This window comes from Diabrotica virgifera, chromosome 4 (assembly GCF_917563875.1).
Source record: "Diabrotica virgifera virgifera chromosome 4, PGI_DIABVI_V3a".
Taxonomy (NCBI): Eukaryota; Metazoa; Arthropoda; class Insecta; order Coleoptera; family Chrysomelidae; genus Diabrotica; species Diabrotica virgifera.
The window spans coordinates 142,232,906-142,246,424 of NC_065446.1; the positions used below are offsets into that span (position 1 = coordinate 142,232,906).

A 13,519-nucleotide genomic window follows, 5' to 3' on the forward strand; every position below is an offset into this window, starting at 1 on the left:
GGTTAAATAAGGAAAAGTATTAAGTAATGGTTATATTATAAGTAAGAATACGTAGCAACTCAATTAATTAATCACTAATTAATTTTTAATTAACTCTAAATACAGTGCGTCCATAAAGTAACGCATAAATTCATTATTTCATAAACCGACAACTTTCGCGAAAAATCCCGAAACAGGTCGATTTTTATTTTTAATTTCCGATTTGTTGGCATATATATCATACTAGTGACGTCATCCATCTGGACGTGATGACGTAATCGATGATTTTTTTAAATGAAAATATGGGTCATGTGATAACTCAGGTGAAAGGGTATTCAATTCTCTATTCACTAATGTAAACATTAACATAATTATTTATACAGGGTGTGCAAAAAAACATTTTTTTAATTAAAATAATTGAGACAGAAAGAAGAATGTATGTAATTTATTTAATTCAAAATGCGTTTTACTACTGTCAGAAAACAAAAAAAAATTTTATTTGACAAATAAACATTGATTTTCGCTTAAACGAAATGTTCAAACTGGCAAGAGGCAGGTGGGTGGCAGCTTTGACATTGAATTTAAGCGAAAAACAATATTTATTTGTCAAAAAAACATTTTTTCCTGTTTTCTGACAACATTAAAACGTATTTTGAATTAGATAAATTACATACGTTCTTCTTTTTGTCCCATTTATTTTAATTTAAAAAATGTTCTTTTTAAACACCTTGTATAAATAATTATGTAAATGTTTACATTAGTGAATAGAGAATTGAATACCCTTTCAAATGAGCTATCACATGATCCATATTCTCATTTAAAAAATCATCGATTACGTCATCACGCCCAGATGGATGACGTCACTAGTATGATATATATGCCAAAAAATCGGAAATTAAAAATAAAAATCGACCTGTTTCGGGATTTTTCGCGAAAGTCGCCGGTTTACGAAATAATGAATTTATTCGTTACTTTATGGACGCACTGTATATATTACCACTATTTACAGATCAGGTAGAAGAGGAATCTGAGTCTCGAGGGCAGTCTGACGAAGAAAAAGAGAATGAATATTTAAGCTCAGATGAGGAGTTTGAAGAAGCAGTACAAGATTCGGACACAGAATTAATTTAGATTGTAGTTTTATACTTTTTTACCTATATATTTATAATAATAAATTTGTCTTTTTCTATAATATTTGCAAAATCTATTGTATAGTCCGTATTATTTTCCTTTAATTAAAAAAAGTTACTTACAACAACATGGGTATCGCCAGGTCACGTGATTTTTCTCGAGCGAACGGACTCGCTCAGTTACAACAGAGGACGCAAACAGCTATCGGTATACGCTCTTTCTCACACTGGTGCTTACCTATAGCGCTTTTCATTTATACTGCACGCGTAATTTGTTTGATCACATGGCAGTTGGAAAATTTCACCAAAAAAAAAACCTGTCTTTAAGAATATTTATTTTTAATATTAAAAAATACCCTGTTAAAATAACAATTGCACCTCCCTGTCCGGAAGGAATGTACAATGTACATAGCTATGCATGTATAGTTGTATATTTTATACTCGTTCATAGTATGTATAGATTCAGATGAAATCTTCTGAAGTTCAGATGCATCACTTGAAAATAATGCTGGGACGCCCATGCAAGTATCTTGCAGAGTTAAAATCGCCCTCAAATCGCCTGGCCTGTTTGTTTTTTTATATTTGAATATTTAAATTTACTTTAAAGTCACGTCAATGATATTTTTTGTAATAACAATTTTTACCCTTTTTTAAATTTGGGGGGGATTTTTGGGGAAAATAACCGCTACCCTCCAGCCAGACCGGCATTTTTGTATTAGGATATCATGGAAAAGTCACCTGAAAAATTTTCAGGTTGCCTAAAATACCTACTCAAAAATGTCTCACAGCTCTTATACTATAACTGTAATCGAACGAAGGTGACATTTTAGAATAAATTGGTAACATTTATTTGACAGTTGTGGTGATGACACTTCATATTTGTTTATATTCTTTACTATGAGTATCTGTTTTATTTATTATATTTACTGTCTTTATTATTTACTTTACTATAAAAAGATCCTCTACTATAAAAATATAAATTTCACCTAATTTTATAACGACTTGGAATAATCATCGAGGTATCTGACAACTTTTTTAGTTGTTATTGTAGACATACTTATACAAAGAAACCTACCGGCTTTTTGCCAAGAGTTCGGAGCCGTTTTTTAATTATTAACAATGCAGTGCAAAAACGCTTGCACTGCAAATCTTAAAAGATTATAACTTAATTCTTGTTCTCTATTTCTTAAGTTTTTACTTATTTACATTGAATATTAATTTGTTTTGTTGTATAATCCACGTTTACAATAATTATGTGATATATTTTATTTAAAATGGGTTCAGGATCTTTTTATACTTTGGCAACTATGTCAACTTAGATCTCTGGCGTAGATAATGACGTGCAACAGTAAGTAAATTAGATGGACTGTAGGTTATATTTGGTTCTTGGGACATCAAAGTATATTTTTTAGACATTTCCTGGATATAGTCACAGATGTGACATACCTCCGATTTGTTTTTTCATGAGTCTTGTAAGAGAGACTAAAAACTTTTTTTATAGTCACCTCCTGTTTTCATATATTTTTTGACATGTTTTGTAGTAAATTCAACTATCTATTTACTACAAAACATGTCAAAATTTACATGTGAAAGCAGATGATCCTAAAAATGGTTTTTCGTCTCCTACAAAATTCATGAAAAAGCAGATAGGAGAATTATTGTACATTACAATTCTCTGATGTTTGGGAAAAAGGGCTTAAGTCAGAATTGCACATCGATAATGTTTTGATGATTTCTACAGTACTGTAGTAGATTCTACTGTACATACAGTTTACATCTACAACAGTTTTTTTCTGGTCCAGAAATCATCAAAACATTATCAATGTGCAATTCTGACTTAAGTCCTTTTTGCCAAACATAAAAAAACAATCTGGTCATAACTGACCAATGAGCAATTTTAATTTAACCTAAATTACTACTGTTTCTTAAAATGAAGAGCTTACCCCATAGCGTCTCTTATCTAATCTAACAAGATCGTGCACTATTCTAACATACACAGGCACAGCACACAAGCACTATGCTCCGTTTTTCACTATCACCTATCACTCAAACTAGTTCAAAAGGCTTTGTCCTCTTCAATCTTCTAGTTTGCCCAGTAGTATCGAGGAGCTGGATTTCCTCGATATTCTTGAACTTATGAAGTTGTTCAGTTGCTCGTGACTTCCTGCTATCTTCTTGATATTTGTTGATAAAGTAATAACTTATTATGCATGGACAATCCCTAATAGCACAAGGACGTCCAATGGACGTCCATTGGACGTCCTTCACGGACTTTAGGGACGTCCTTTGGACGTCCGTTTTCGTCCGAGGAACGTCCTTTATACGTCCTATTTTGGTCCAAATGTCGCGCTACCGAACGTCCATTGGACGTCCATCTAAGGTCCGAGGGGACGTATATTGGAACTTAATCGGACGTAAATTGGACCTTAATCGGACGTCCTAGGGGACGTAAATTGGACCTTAATCGGACGTAAATTGGACCTTAATCGGACGTAAATTGGACCTTAATCGGACATAAATTGGACCTTAATCGGACGTCCTAGGGGACGTAAATTGGACCTTAATCGGACGTAAATTGGACCTTAATCGGACGTAAATTGGACCTTAATCGGACATAAATTGGACCTTAATAGGACGTAAATTGGACCTTAATCGGACGTAAATTGGACCTTAATCGGACGTAAATTGGACCTTAATCGGACGTAAATTGGACCTTAATCGGACGTAAATGGGACCTTAAGCGGACGTAAATTGTACCTTAATCGGACGTAAATTGGACCTTAATCGGACGTCCTAGGGGACGTGAATTGGACCTTAACAGGACGTCCAATTTTGGTCCAAAGGCCAAGTTGCCAAACGTCCAATGGAGGTCCACCTAACGTCGGAGGGGACGTTCGGTGGACGTCATTTGGGCATTCATAGGATGTCCCAGTTTGGTCTAATGTCTTGCTGCTGAACATCCATCTAACGTCCTGGAAGGTCATTCGGTGGACGTCTAGCGACGATATTTAGACCTGTGGAGAATGTATTGTGGGAAATAAAAAATATATTTTTTAAGGAACTTATATTTCATCTTATATCAAATTACAATTATTGGATATTACATTATTTACATTAAATTACAATACACTTCTCCAATAAATTAACGCACCACCTTAAATATGGGGTATATTTGATGTCTCGTATTTCCTAAACCTGTTGTCCCATCTAAGTGATGTTTTTATAATATTATAGCCTAGGCTATAGGTTACCTCCTTAAGCTTGTCATGCACAGGGAGCTATGCTGTAATATATGTATATTATATCATATCGCTCTCTATAGTAATGTGATATAATATATATTACAGTATAGCTCCCTGTGCATGACAAGCATAAGGAGGTAACATATTCTAGGGCCTAGGCTAGAACATTATAAAAAAATCACTTAGATGCAACAACAGGTTTAGGAAATTCGAGACATCAAAAATGCCCAATTTTTAAGGTGGTGCGTAATGGGCTGTATATACAGGGTGTAACAAAAATACAGGTCATAAATTAAATCACATATTCTGGGACCAAAAATAGTTCAAATGAACCTAACTTACCTTGTACAAATATGCACATAAAAAAAAGTTACAGCCCTTTGAAATTACAAAATGAAAATCGATTTTTTCGATTATATCGAAAACTATTAGCGATTTTTTATTGAAAATGGACATGTGACATGTGGCATTATTATGGCAGGAATATCTTAAAGAAAAATTATGGTGAAATTTGTGCACCCCATAAAAATTTTATGGGGGTTTTGATCTCTTAAATCCTCCCAAACTTTTGTGTATGTTCCAATTTAATTTTATTATTGTGGTACCATTAGTTAAATTCAATATTTTTGTTTCTTAGTATTTTTCAGATAAGGCAGTTTTTATCGAGTTGCGACTTCTTTTTTAATATGTCCACGTAAAAATTTTATGGGGGTTTTGTTCCTTTAAACCCCCCAAATGTTTGTGTATGTTCCAATTAAACTATTACTGAGGTACCATTAGTTAAACAGAGTGTTTTCAAAACTTTTTTGCCTCTTTGTATTTTTTCGATAAGGCACGTTTTATCGAGTCTGGCTTCTTTTTTAATATGGTTCAAAATATACCTAAAAATGTAAAGCATAAATAAGTTTGCATATTATTACCAAGTCTCCATAATCGTACTTAACCATATACAAATATGTGGTGGATTTGACAAATATTCAAAATATTTCGATAAAAATTGACTTTTCGAAAAAGCAATAAGAGGCAAAAAAGTTTTTAAAACGTTGTTTAAATGGTAGGTACTGCAATAATAATTAAATTGAAACGTGCACAAAAGCACATTGTTTTCGATACATTGGAAAAAATCACTTTTCATTTTGTAACTTCAAATGAGTGATAAAGGCACAGAGACTTAGATCACGAGGTCACATTGAAAGGATGCCAAAAACGAGGACTCCGAAAAGGGTACTAAACTACACTATAGCTTCAAGAAAGAGAAGAGGAAGACCGGAAAATAGATGGAAGCAAGAGGTCGAAAAAGATTTGGAAAGAATGGTGTTACAGGGTCAGAAAAGAAAAATGAATAAGAGGAAGGAATGGAGAAAAATCACATATCAAGCCAGAGAAGATCTCAGTACATAAAGAAACGTGAAAATGAAGAAAAAAACAAACTTTTCAAGCCATGGGCCTCTAAGGCCCTTGGTGCTATTAATATATAACTTCAAAGGGCTGTAACTTTTTTTTTGTGCACATTTGTACTAAGGTAAGTTAGGTCCAATCAAACTATTTTTGGTCCCAGGATATGTGATTAAATTTATGACCTGTATTTTTGTTACACCCTGTATATATATATAAAGGTTATATTTGGTTCTTGGGACATCAAAGTATATTTTTTAGACATTCCCTGGATATAGTCACTGATGTGAGATACCTCCGATTTGTTTTTTCATGAGTTTTTTAAGAGAGACTAAAAACTTTTTTTATGGTCACCTCCTGTTTTCATATATTTTTTGACATGTTTTGTAGCAAATTCAACTATCTATTTACTACAAGACATGTCAAAATTTACATGTGAAAGCAGGAGATGATCCTAAAAATGGTTTTTCGTCTCCTACAAAATTCATGAAAAATCAGATAGGAGAATTTGTACATTACAATTCTCTGATGTTTGGGAAAAAGGGCTTAAGTCAGAAATGCACATCGATAATGTTTTGATGATTTCTGGACCAGAAAAATCGGCTCTTTTTATTGGTACATACAGTTTACGTCTACAACAGTTTTTTGCTGGTCCAGAAATCATCAAAACATTAGCAATGTGCAATTCTGACTTACGCCCTTTTTGCCAAACATAAAAAAAGCAATCTGGTCATAACTGACCAATGAGCAATTTTAATTTAACCTAAATTACTACTGTTTCTTAAAATGAAGAGCTTACCCGATAGTGTCTCTTATCTAATCTAACAAGATCGTGCACTATTCTAACATACACAGCCACATCACGCACTATGCTCTGCTTTTCACTATCACCTATCACTCAAACTAGTTCAAAAGGCTTTGTCCTCTTCAATCTTCTAGTTTGCCCAGTAGTATCGAGGAGCTGGATTTCCTCAATATTCTTGTACTTATTTAAGTTGTTTGTCGGGATTCCTGCTATCTTCTTGATGATTATATCCAGGTTCCATTCCTAGGTCTTAATATTTGTTTATACAGTAATAACTTATTATGCAAGGACAATGTTGAGTTTCTTCCAATTAGCCAATACACTTTTTATATCTTTATTTTGGTTATATCTGGTTTTTTGTAGACCACTTTCAGCTGATTCTAAAAAAAATTAAAATGAACGGTAATTTTTCTATTCTTTACAATTAAAAATCAAAATATTTACAGGTAATACATGCATAAATGATTCGTTTCATAAAGAAAATTGAAAACGGATTTTATAATACTTACATAATTGTTTAAGAGATCCAGCCATAGCCAAAACTAGCATACTAAACAGTACAGTTGAGTACAGCAAAAAAAAGCCACTAATTTCCATTTTTCACCCCCTTATCGATGCATTTTTTTCCAATCAAAATTTTTACTAAATTTTTAGGTTATACACACACTCGTTCAACCCAACCTCTAGGAACATGTGTGTACCACTGCTAGTCAGCGGGACCCACATGTCCGAAGATCAAACCGGTCTCGCTCCCGAAGAATATCATTCCGGAGCGGTACCTATCTGACCCCCAGGTTTTTTCCTCCACCCCTCCCCAACGTGTGACATACGAAGGGGAGGCTTTGAACTTTTACTTCGGGTGATTTGGGTAATGTTAATGTAACACCCTCCGTCTTGTCATGGTTGTGGTTAGGCCACCTATCTGTAGGGGTAGCTGTTTAGCTTTTCTCCCTAATTACTTTACTGAGTTTATTTATGTTTTTCATGATTTTGGACTGAAGTCCCTAAATGTGTGTTCCGAACGGAGAGACACCAACCTGGATTGGTGTCCCTCCGCTCGGACTTTGGTGTATGTCGGTCACTCAGCTGCCGATTTGACAATACTTGCGTATTGCTCTCCTCGTCAGCCGAGCAGCCGCAAGGTCTGGCCATCAAGCTCGTGCTTGCCGGACACGGTCTCGATGCTCAGGTACGCGCTATGGTCTCTCATTGACCTGCCTGAAAGGCCTTCAGCCTAAGTGGCTGTGTATAAAGGACCAGAGGGGTCTTTATTGCATTTCATACTTACACCTTGATTTTACCAGTACTAAATTTATTGAGCTGATGGTTTCATGTATCTTGTTTTTAGTGATCAACTTCGCTACTCCGTAGAGCAACGCAGTTTCTCGGTTTTTTTTTTTTATTTATTTTTTTTTTTTTCACAACTATTTTGCATGTTCCTACGACTGTGCGACTGTCTTTAATTTCTTGAGGTCATTATTCTGGGACTTCCCTATATCCTGTTATTTGATGTTTAGGCCTTCTGTGTGTAGTACGTATGTTTTCATCATAGTCTGTCAACTCTCTCAGTTTACTGTTTGGATGGTCTCTTATGTTATTAAAAATTTCATATGCTTTTTCATCCATCATTCTAAGGATCTTTTTCTGCTTCGTGTCTTTGTTATACAGGTATCTGACTGGTACGTATTTGGGTACATTTAGGGCATCTCTTATTATGTTATTCTGGATTACCTGGATTTTCTTTCTGTTAGTTTTGCATGTTTGTCCCCATGCCGCAGATGCATATGTGAGAGTTGGTATGATTATACTATTAGCCATTCTAATTTTTGTTTTGAATCTTAATTTGCTTCTCTTCCCTATCAGCGAGGAGAGTTGACTTCTTAAGGCTTTGGCTTTGTGGACCGTTTGTTTCACGTGTTCTGTGTACGTGAGCCTTTTGTCAAGCGTAACCCCTAGGTATTTCGCTTGTCTACTCCATTCTATGTTTGTGTTTTCCATTCTTAGTTCTCTTTCTGGTCTACCATATCTGTGTTGGAACACTACAGCCTGTGTTTTCTCGGGGTTTAGTGCTATTTTCCATTGTATGCACCATTCCTGCAGTTGGTTTAGGGCTCTTTGTAGGTGATTTCTGGCTAAGTTAGGGTCTCTACTACTTGCTGCTATTGCCGTATCATCCGCATATAGGCTTAGTAGGGTTCGTGGATCTGTAGGTGTGTCTGCCGTAAAGATGGTGTACAGATAAGGAGATAGTACCGCTCCTTGAGGCACTCCCGCTTCCAATGTTCCTACTTCGGACAGGGTGGTCCCTATTCGAACTCTAAACCTTCGGTTTGTAAGGTATGACGCAAGGAGGCATGTCATCGCTTCGCTGTATCCATTCTCATGCATTTTATGCAGCAGACCTTCGTGCCATACTTTGTCAAAGGCCTTACTTACGTCGAGGAAGGCTGCTGCTGTGTACATCTTTTCATTGAACCCTTTTGTTATGTACTCCGTTAGTCTTAGTACTTGTAGCTCACATGAGTGCCTTGATCTAAAACCAAACTGCGATTCTGGGATGATTCCTAGAGCTTCTGATTCTTGTTTTAGTCTTTTAAGAATTATTCTCTCCACTATTTTGCTTATTGCTGGTAGTAAGCTTATTGGCCTGTAATTTTGTGGAAAGCTCCCATTTTTCCCCGGTTTTCCTATCATAATAACATTTGCCTCTTTCCATCTATCCGGGAAGTATCTTAGTCTTAGTATACTGTTTACAATGTTCGTGATGTAAACTATTATTTTTGTTGGCAGGTTTTTTAATGCCCTGTTTGTTATATTGTCAGGCCCTGGCGCTTTTTTTGCGTTTGCCATTTTTAGTAGTTCTTTAATTTCTTCAGGAGACGTGTGTTCTAGAGCTATTCTTCCCTTTCTTCTTCTTAACCTTCTAGCGTTGTTTTCTACTTCTATTGTGAAGTCTAGGTCTTCTTCCTGATGAAAGTTCTTTGTGCTTCCTAGTTCTAGGGTATCTTTCATGACTTCTGCCTTTTCTTTTTCTGTGTATACTATTCCATTTGCTCCGTGTAGGGCTGGTATTGGTTTTCTTTCGTTTCTTAATATTTTAGATACTTTCCAGAACCCGGATTTATTCGGATCTAGTTCTTGGATATATTTGTCCCAGTTTTCATTTCTATGTTCTTCCAGTTGTTTTTTGACTTCTCTGTCCAATTCATTTGCAATTCTTTTGTCTTCCTGATCCCTTGTTCTGTAGGCTCTTCTCCTTCTTTTATTCTTTTCTCTGATTAATTCTTTTAGTTCTTCTGATATATCTTTGAACCTACCTCTTTTAATTGTTGTTGTTTCTTCTTTAGTGCTGACTTTAATAGCATTCTGTATTGTCTGTTCTAACTTAATCACGCTTTCATCTAAATCCGTTATATTATTGATGTTCGGAATATCGCCGATGTTCTCACTGATGACTCTTTTAAAGTTAGGCCAGTTTGTCCTTTTTTTCTTGTAAGGTTGTGTGTGATTAAGTTCTATTGCACCTAGGGTCAGGATAATTGGATTGTGACTACTATTGCCCTCGTTTACTGATGTTATTTCATATTGTTGTCCAATATTATGTAGAATTGCTATGTCCAAGTGTGTTGGTATTTCTGCTTGGAAATGTGTTGGTTCAACTGGTCCGATTGCATATGTATTTTCTTTCTTCTCAAGATAGCCACAAAGTTGTTTTCCATTTCGGTTTGTTCTTCTGTCAAACCAGTTGGGCGATCTCGCGTTTAGGTCACCTATGATGACTGTTGGCTCGTCTGAATCCAATATTAGGTTTAGATCTTCCTCGAAGATCGGGTCCTGCGGTCTGACGTACACTGAGGCTATTTTCAGCGTTTCGTCAGTAGCACAGATCCGAACTATTGTTGCTTCTAGGGTGACCGGACCATCCGGTGTCGGGATATGTTGATGTTTTATTCCTTTTTTTACCATGATGGCCGTGCCACCCGAGCGAGATCTATGGTCTTTTCTATAGATGTCATAGCCCGGGAATTTGGTTTTCACTTTTTCAGTGAGTTTTGTTTCCTGCGGTGCCATGACATCTATATTGAGTCTGTTGATAAACTCATCTAGTATGCTCAGTTTCTGCCGTAAACCGCCAGAGTTCCATGACCCAACTCGAAGATCCCGAAACTGTTCTGACATTATACGGTTTTTGGTAGCCCCAGTGCATGTAATAGTTGTGTCATTTGTTCACACATACCTGTGAACATTTTCATTTGTTGTTGCACTGCTGTTAATATCTCATTATTCTCTGCCAGAGCGTCTTTTTTGCCTTGTGTGGCTGCTGCATAACTTATGTTAGGTGTTGCTATTTGCATGTTGTGTGTGCTTATGTTTCTGGGTACTAGTTGTGTATTTACCCTTTTTTTTGGCGCTTTTTTGCAGCCCCTGTAGCTGGCTGTGTGAGCCTCACCACAGTTTGCGCATTTGGCTGGTGTGTCTCTTTCCTTATTGCAATTTCTAGTGGCATGATTTTCACCACATTTCACGCATCTGGAGTAGCATCTGCACGCTCTGGAGCCGTGGAAGAAGTTTTGGCAGTTGTAGCACTGCAACACATCTTTTTTATTTTTTATTTCTTCTTCTACTTCAACTTTCATATGGCATAAGTTTGTTATATTTTTAACTTTTTCTGTGTCGCTCTCATAATGTGTCAGCATATAAAGGGGCAATTCTCTGCCATCTTTTTTGGATATCATTCTATGTAGGTCTACTATTTCTATTTTCAGGTTGACTATTTCATCTCCTAGTTCGTCTACGTTAGTATATTTCGTTAGTCCGCGTATGACTGTTCTTTTTGTTTTATCTATATCCTCATCTAGGGGATATGCGACGTATTCAATTTGGTTGCCTTTATTTTCTAGTATTTTTAACATGCCATGATAATCCTCTCTATTTCTAGTTTGAATTATAATACTTCTGCCTGACTTTGCAAATTTATTTTCTGTTATTATGCCTTGTTTGGCACTTGTATTCAGTATATCCTGGCCAGCCTCTATTGTTTTCAGTATTATTGGTGGCGGTTTTCTGTTGTTTTTGTTTTGGGTAGTTTCCACAGTCTTGCTGGTCGAGGCTGTGGCCGCTTTTCCTTCTTGTTTTGCTTTATCAGGTGTTTTTTCATTGTTTTGGTCTTTGTTGGTTTTTGTCTCATTTTCTGAGTTGGATTTTACCTGTTTGGCTGGATTTTCTTTTTCAGCTTTCTCTTTATTTTTTCTTTTGTTTCCTTTTTTTCGGTTTACTTCCGTGAAACCTTCTTTTTCTTCATCGGCGTCCTCGTCCATTTGGGTGTTTTTTCCCGTCTGTATGGTTCATTTTCTTTTGCTTGTTCAGCTTTCCTTATGTCTCTTGCTCTTATGTTGTCGTCCATTTCTTGTTCTTTTCTCTTTTCAACTATGCGTCTCTGCTTTTCAGCTGAGCTTATGTTGTCTTCATTTTGTTTTGCTTTTTTGGGAGGCTTTATTATTTCTATTACCTCTCGTTTTTTCCTTTTGGATAGGATTGACTTTTGGTATGACTTGTTTTTGTATACCGTTGTCTCTGTTTCTGATTCTTCATGTTTTTCATTTTCTGTCTGTTCCCAGGTCATTGGACTTTCGTCTATTTTTGTTATTGTGACAGTCCGTTTGTTTGTCATTTCTTGGACGGTTTTGGTCAATTTCATGATTTGATCCATCATCCTTCTTGCTTCGTCGTCTTTTGTTCTAATTATTGATCTTAATTCGGCGATTAGATCTTTGAATTCTTGTTGTTCTCGTTTATTTTCTCTGTCTCTTTCTTCGAGTATTTCCTTGAATTCTTGTTGTACTCGCTTATTTTCTTTATCTCTCTGTTCGAGTTGTTTCATCAGTTGTTGTATCGTGTTTGCCAGGTCACTTTGATTTCTCTCTGTGTCTGGGCTATTACACGGTCTTTTGGTGGGCTTCTTGCCTTCGAATCGTTGGCTGTCGTAGTCAGCTTCTAGTTGTGGGTCATTTGTGAACTCAAGTGAGTTTGTTGTTCCCTGAGGGGGAATGGTAACTATCTGTTGAATCATAACTACTTGGTTTTCCTGAAGGGACCCGGGGTTATTATTGCAATTTTTGATGCTTGATTCATCTGGCTGAGGGCCTTCTGAATCTTTTATTTCTTCATCATGAGAGAAGACTGCTTTTATCTCTTCCATAACGATATCATCTGTCAAGGATTGGGGTGGACTAGGGGGAGGGACTGGAGTAGTGCCCATATCAGACACTGACTCTGTCTCTGGGAATAATTCAATGAAATCGTGAGCTGGATGCTCGGTGGACATAGGATTGTCCGACGACATTTTACAGTTATCTATTTATAAGAATCTGTTTTTTGCGCTTGGCTAGACCGCTGTCCAACCAAGTTCTGGGTGCCGTCCCAGGGACCTACGCGGATGTGTCACTGCCTAATTTGCTATAGGTAGGGTTCCACTTGCTATTTCTCAGATAACTGGCCCAGGTTGCCGTGTCTGCACGAAGTGAATTCTAAAATTCCACCTCTTGCAGTGTCATCCCTGCGGAGGCACAGTTATCTCCCGACGGGCACAAGGCCCGCTCGTTTCTTCGCTTTCTATATTCTGGAGTGTAACCCCCTTGAAAATTCAGTAAAATGAAATTTCCACGGCTAGTTACATCCAGTGAATATAGCTTTTGCCTCTATATTAGTTTTCCAATTGAAAATAATGTCTTGCTTACTTTGGTCTCACTCACAGTTTGGTGTTTCGCTACGGTCTATTTATAGACTTCAACCCTCGACCCTCGAGAAAGCGAGCGAGAAACACACATCTGTTCGACTCGATGTCTCGATCGCGACCTTAGGTTATCTTATGATGAAAATGAAATAATTGATGACTTGATGACCAATGACCACGCGACGCTACATAGATACTCGCGCGGCAAATTTGAAAATGAACGCAAATTGAATAG

General features: G+C 36.6%; 1 protein-coding gene across 1 annotated transcript; it reads right to left on the reverse strand.

Annotated features, from left to right (window-relative positions):
• Window positions 1-7,990: 7,990 nt before the first annotated feature.
• On the reverse strand, window positions 7,991-12,894 carry LOC126883673 (uncharacterized). Its single transcript, XM_050649333.1, has 2 exons — window positions 12,061-12,894; window positions 7,991-8,050 (listed from the first exon to the last, which is right to left on the reverse strand). Exons 1-2 carry the CDS (start codon window positions 12,892-12,894, stop codon window positions 7,991-7,993), a joined length of 894 nt encoding a protein of 297 aa, XP_050505290.1.
• Between the last annotated feature and the right edge of the window lie 625 nt (window positions 12,895-13,519).

Bases quoted from the DNA above. Each gene is read 5' to 3' on its own strand.
- LOC126883673 (XM_050649333.1), bottom strand. From the start codon at position 12,894: ATGTCGTCGGACAATCCTATGTCCACCGAGCATCCAGCTCACGATTTC. The intron at 8,051-12,060 runs GTAATAGAAATA...ATCAAATAACAG, and splicing joins CCAAAAGGAAAAAACGAGAG to GATATAGGGAAGTCCCAGAA.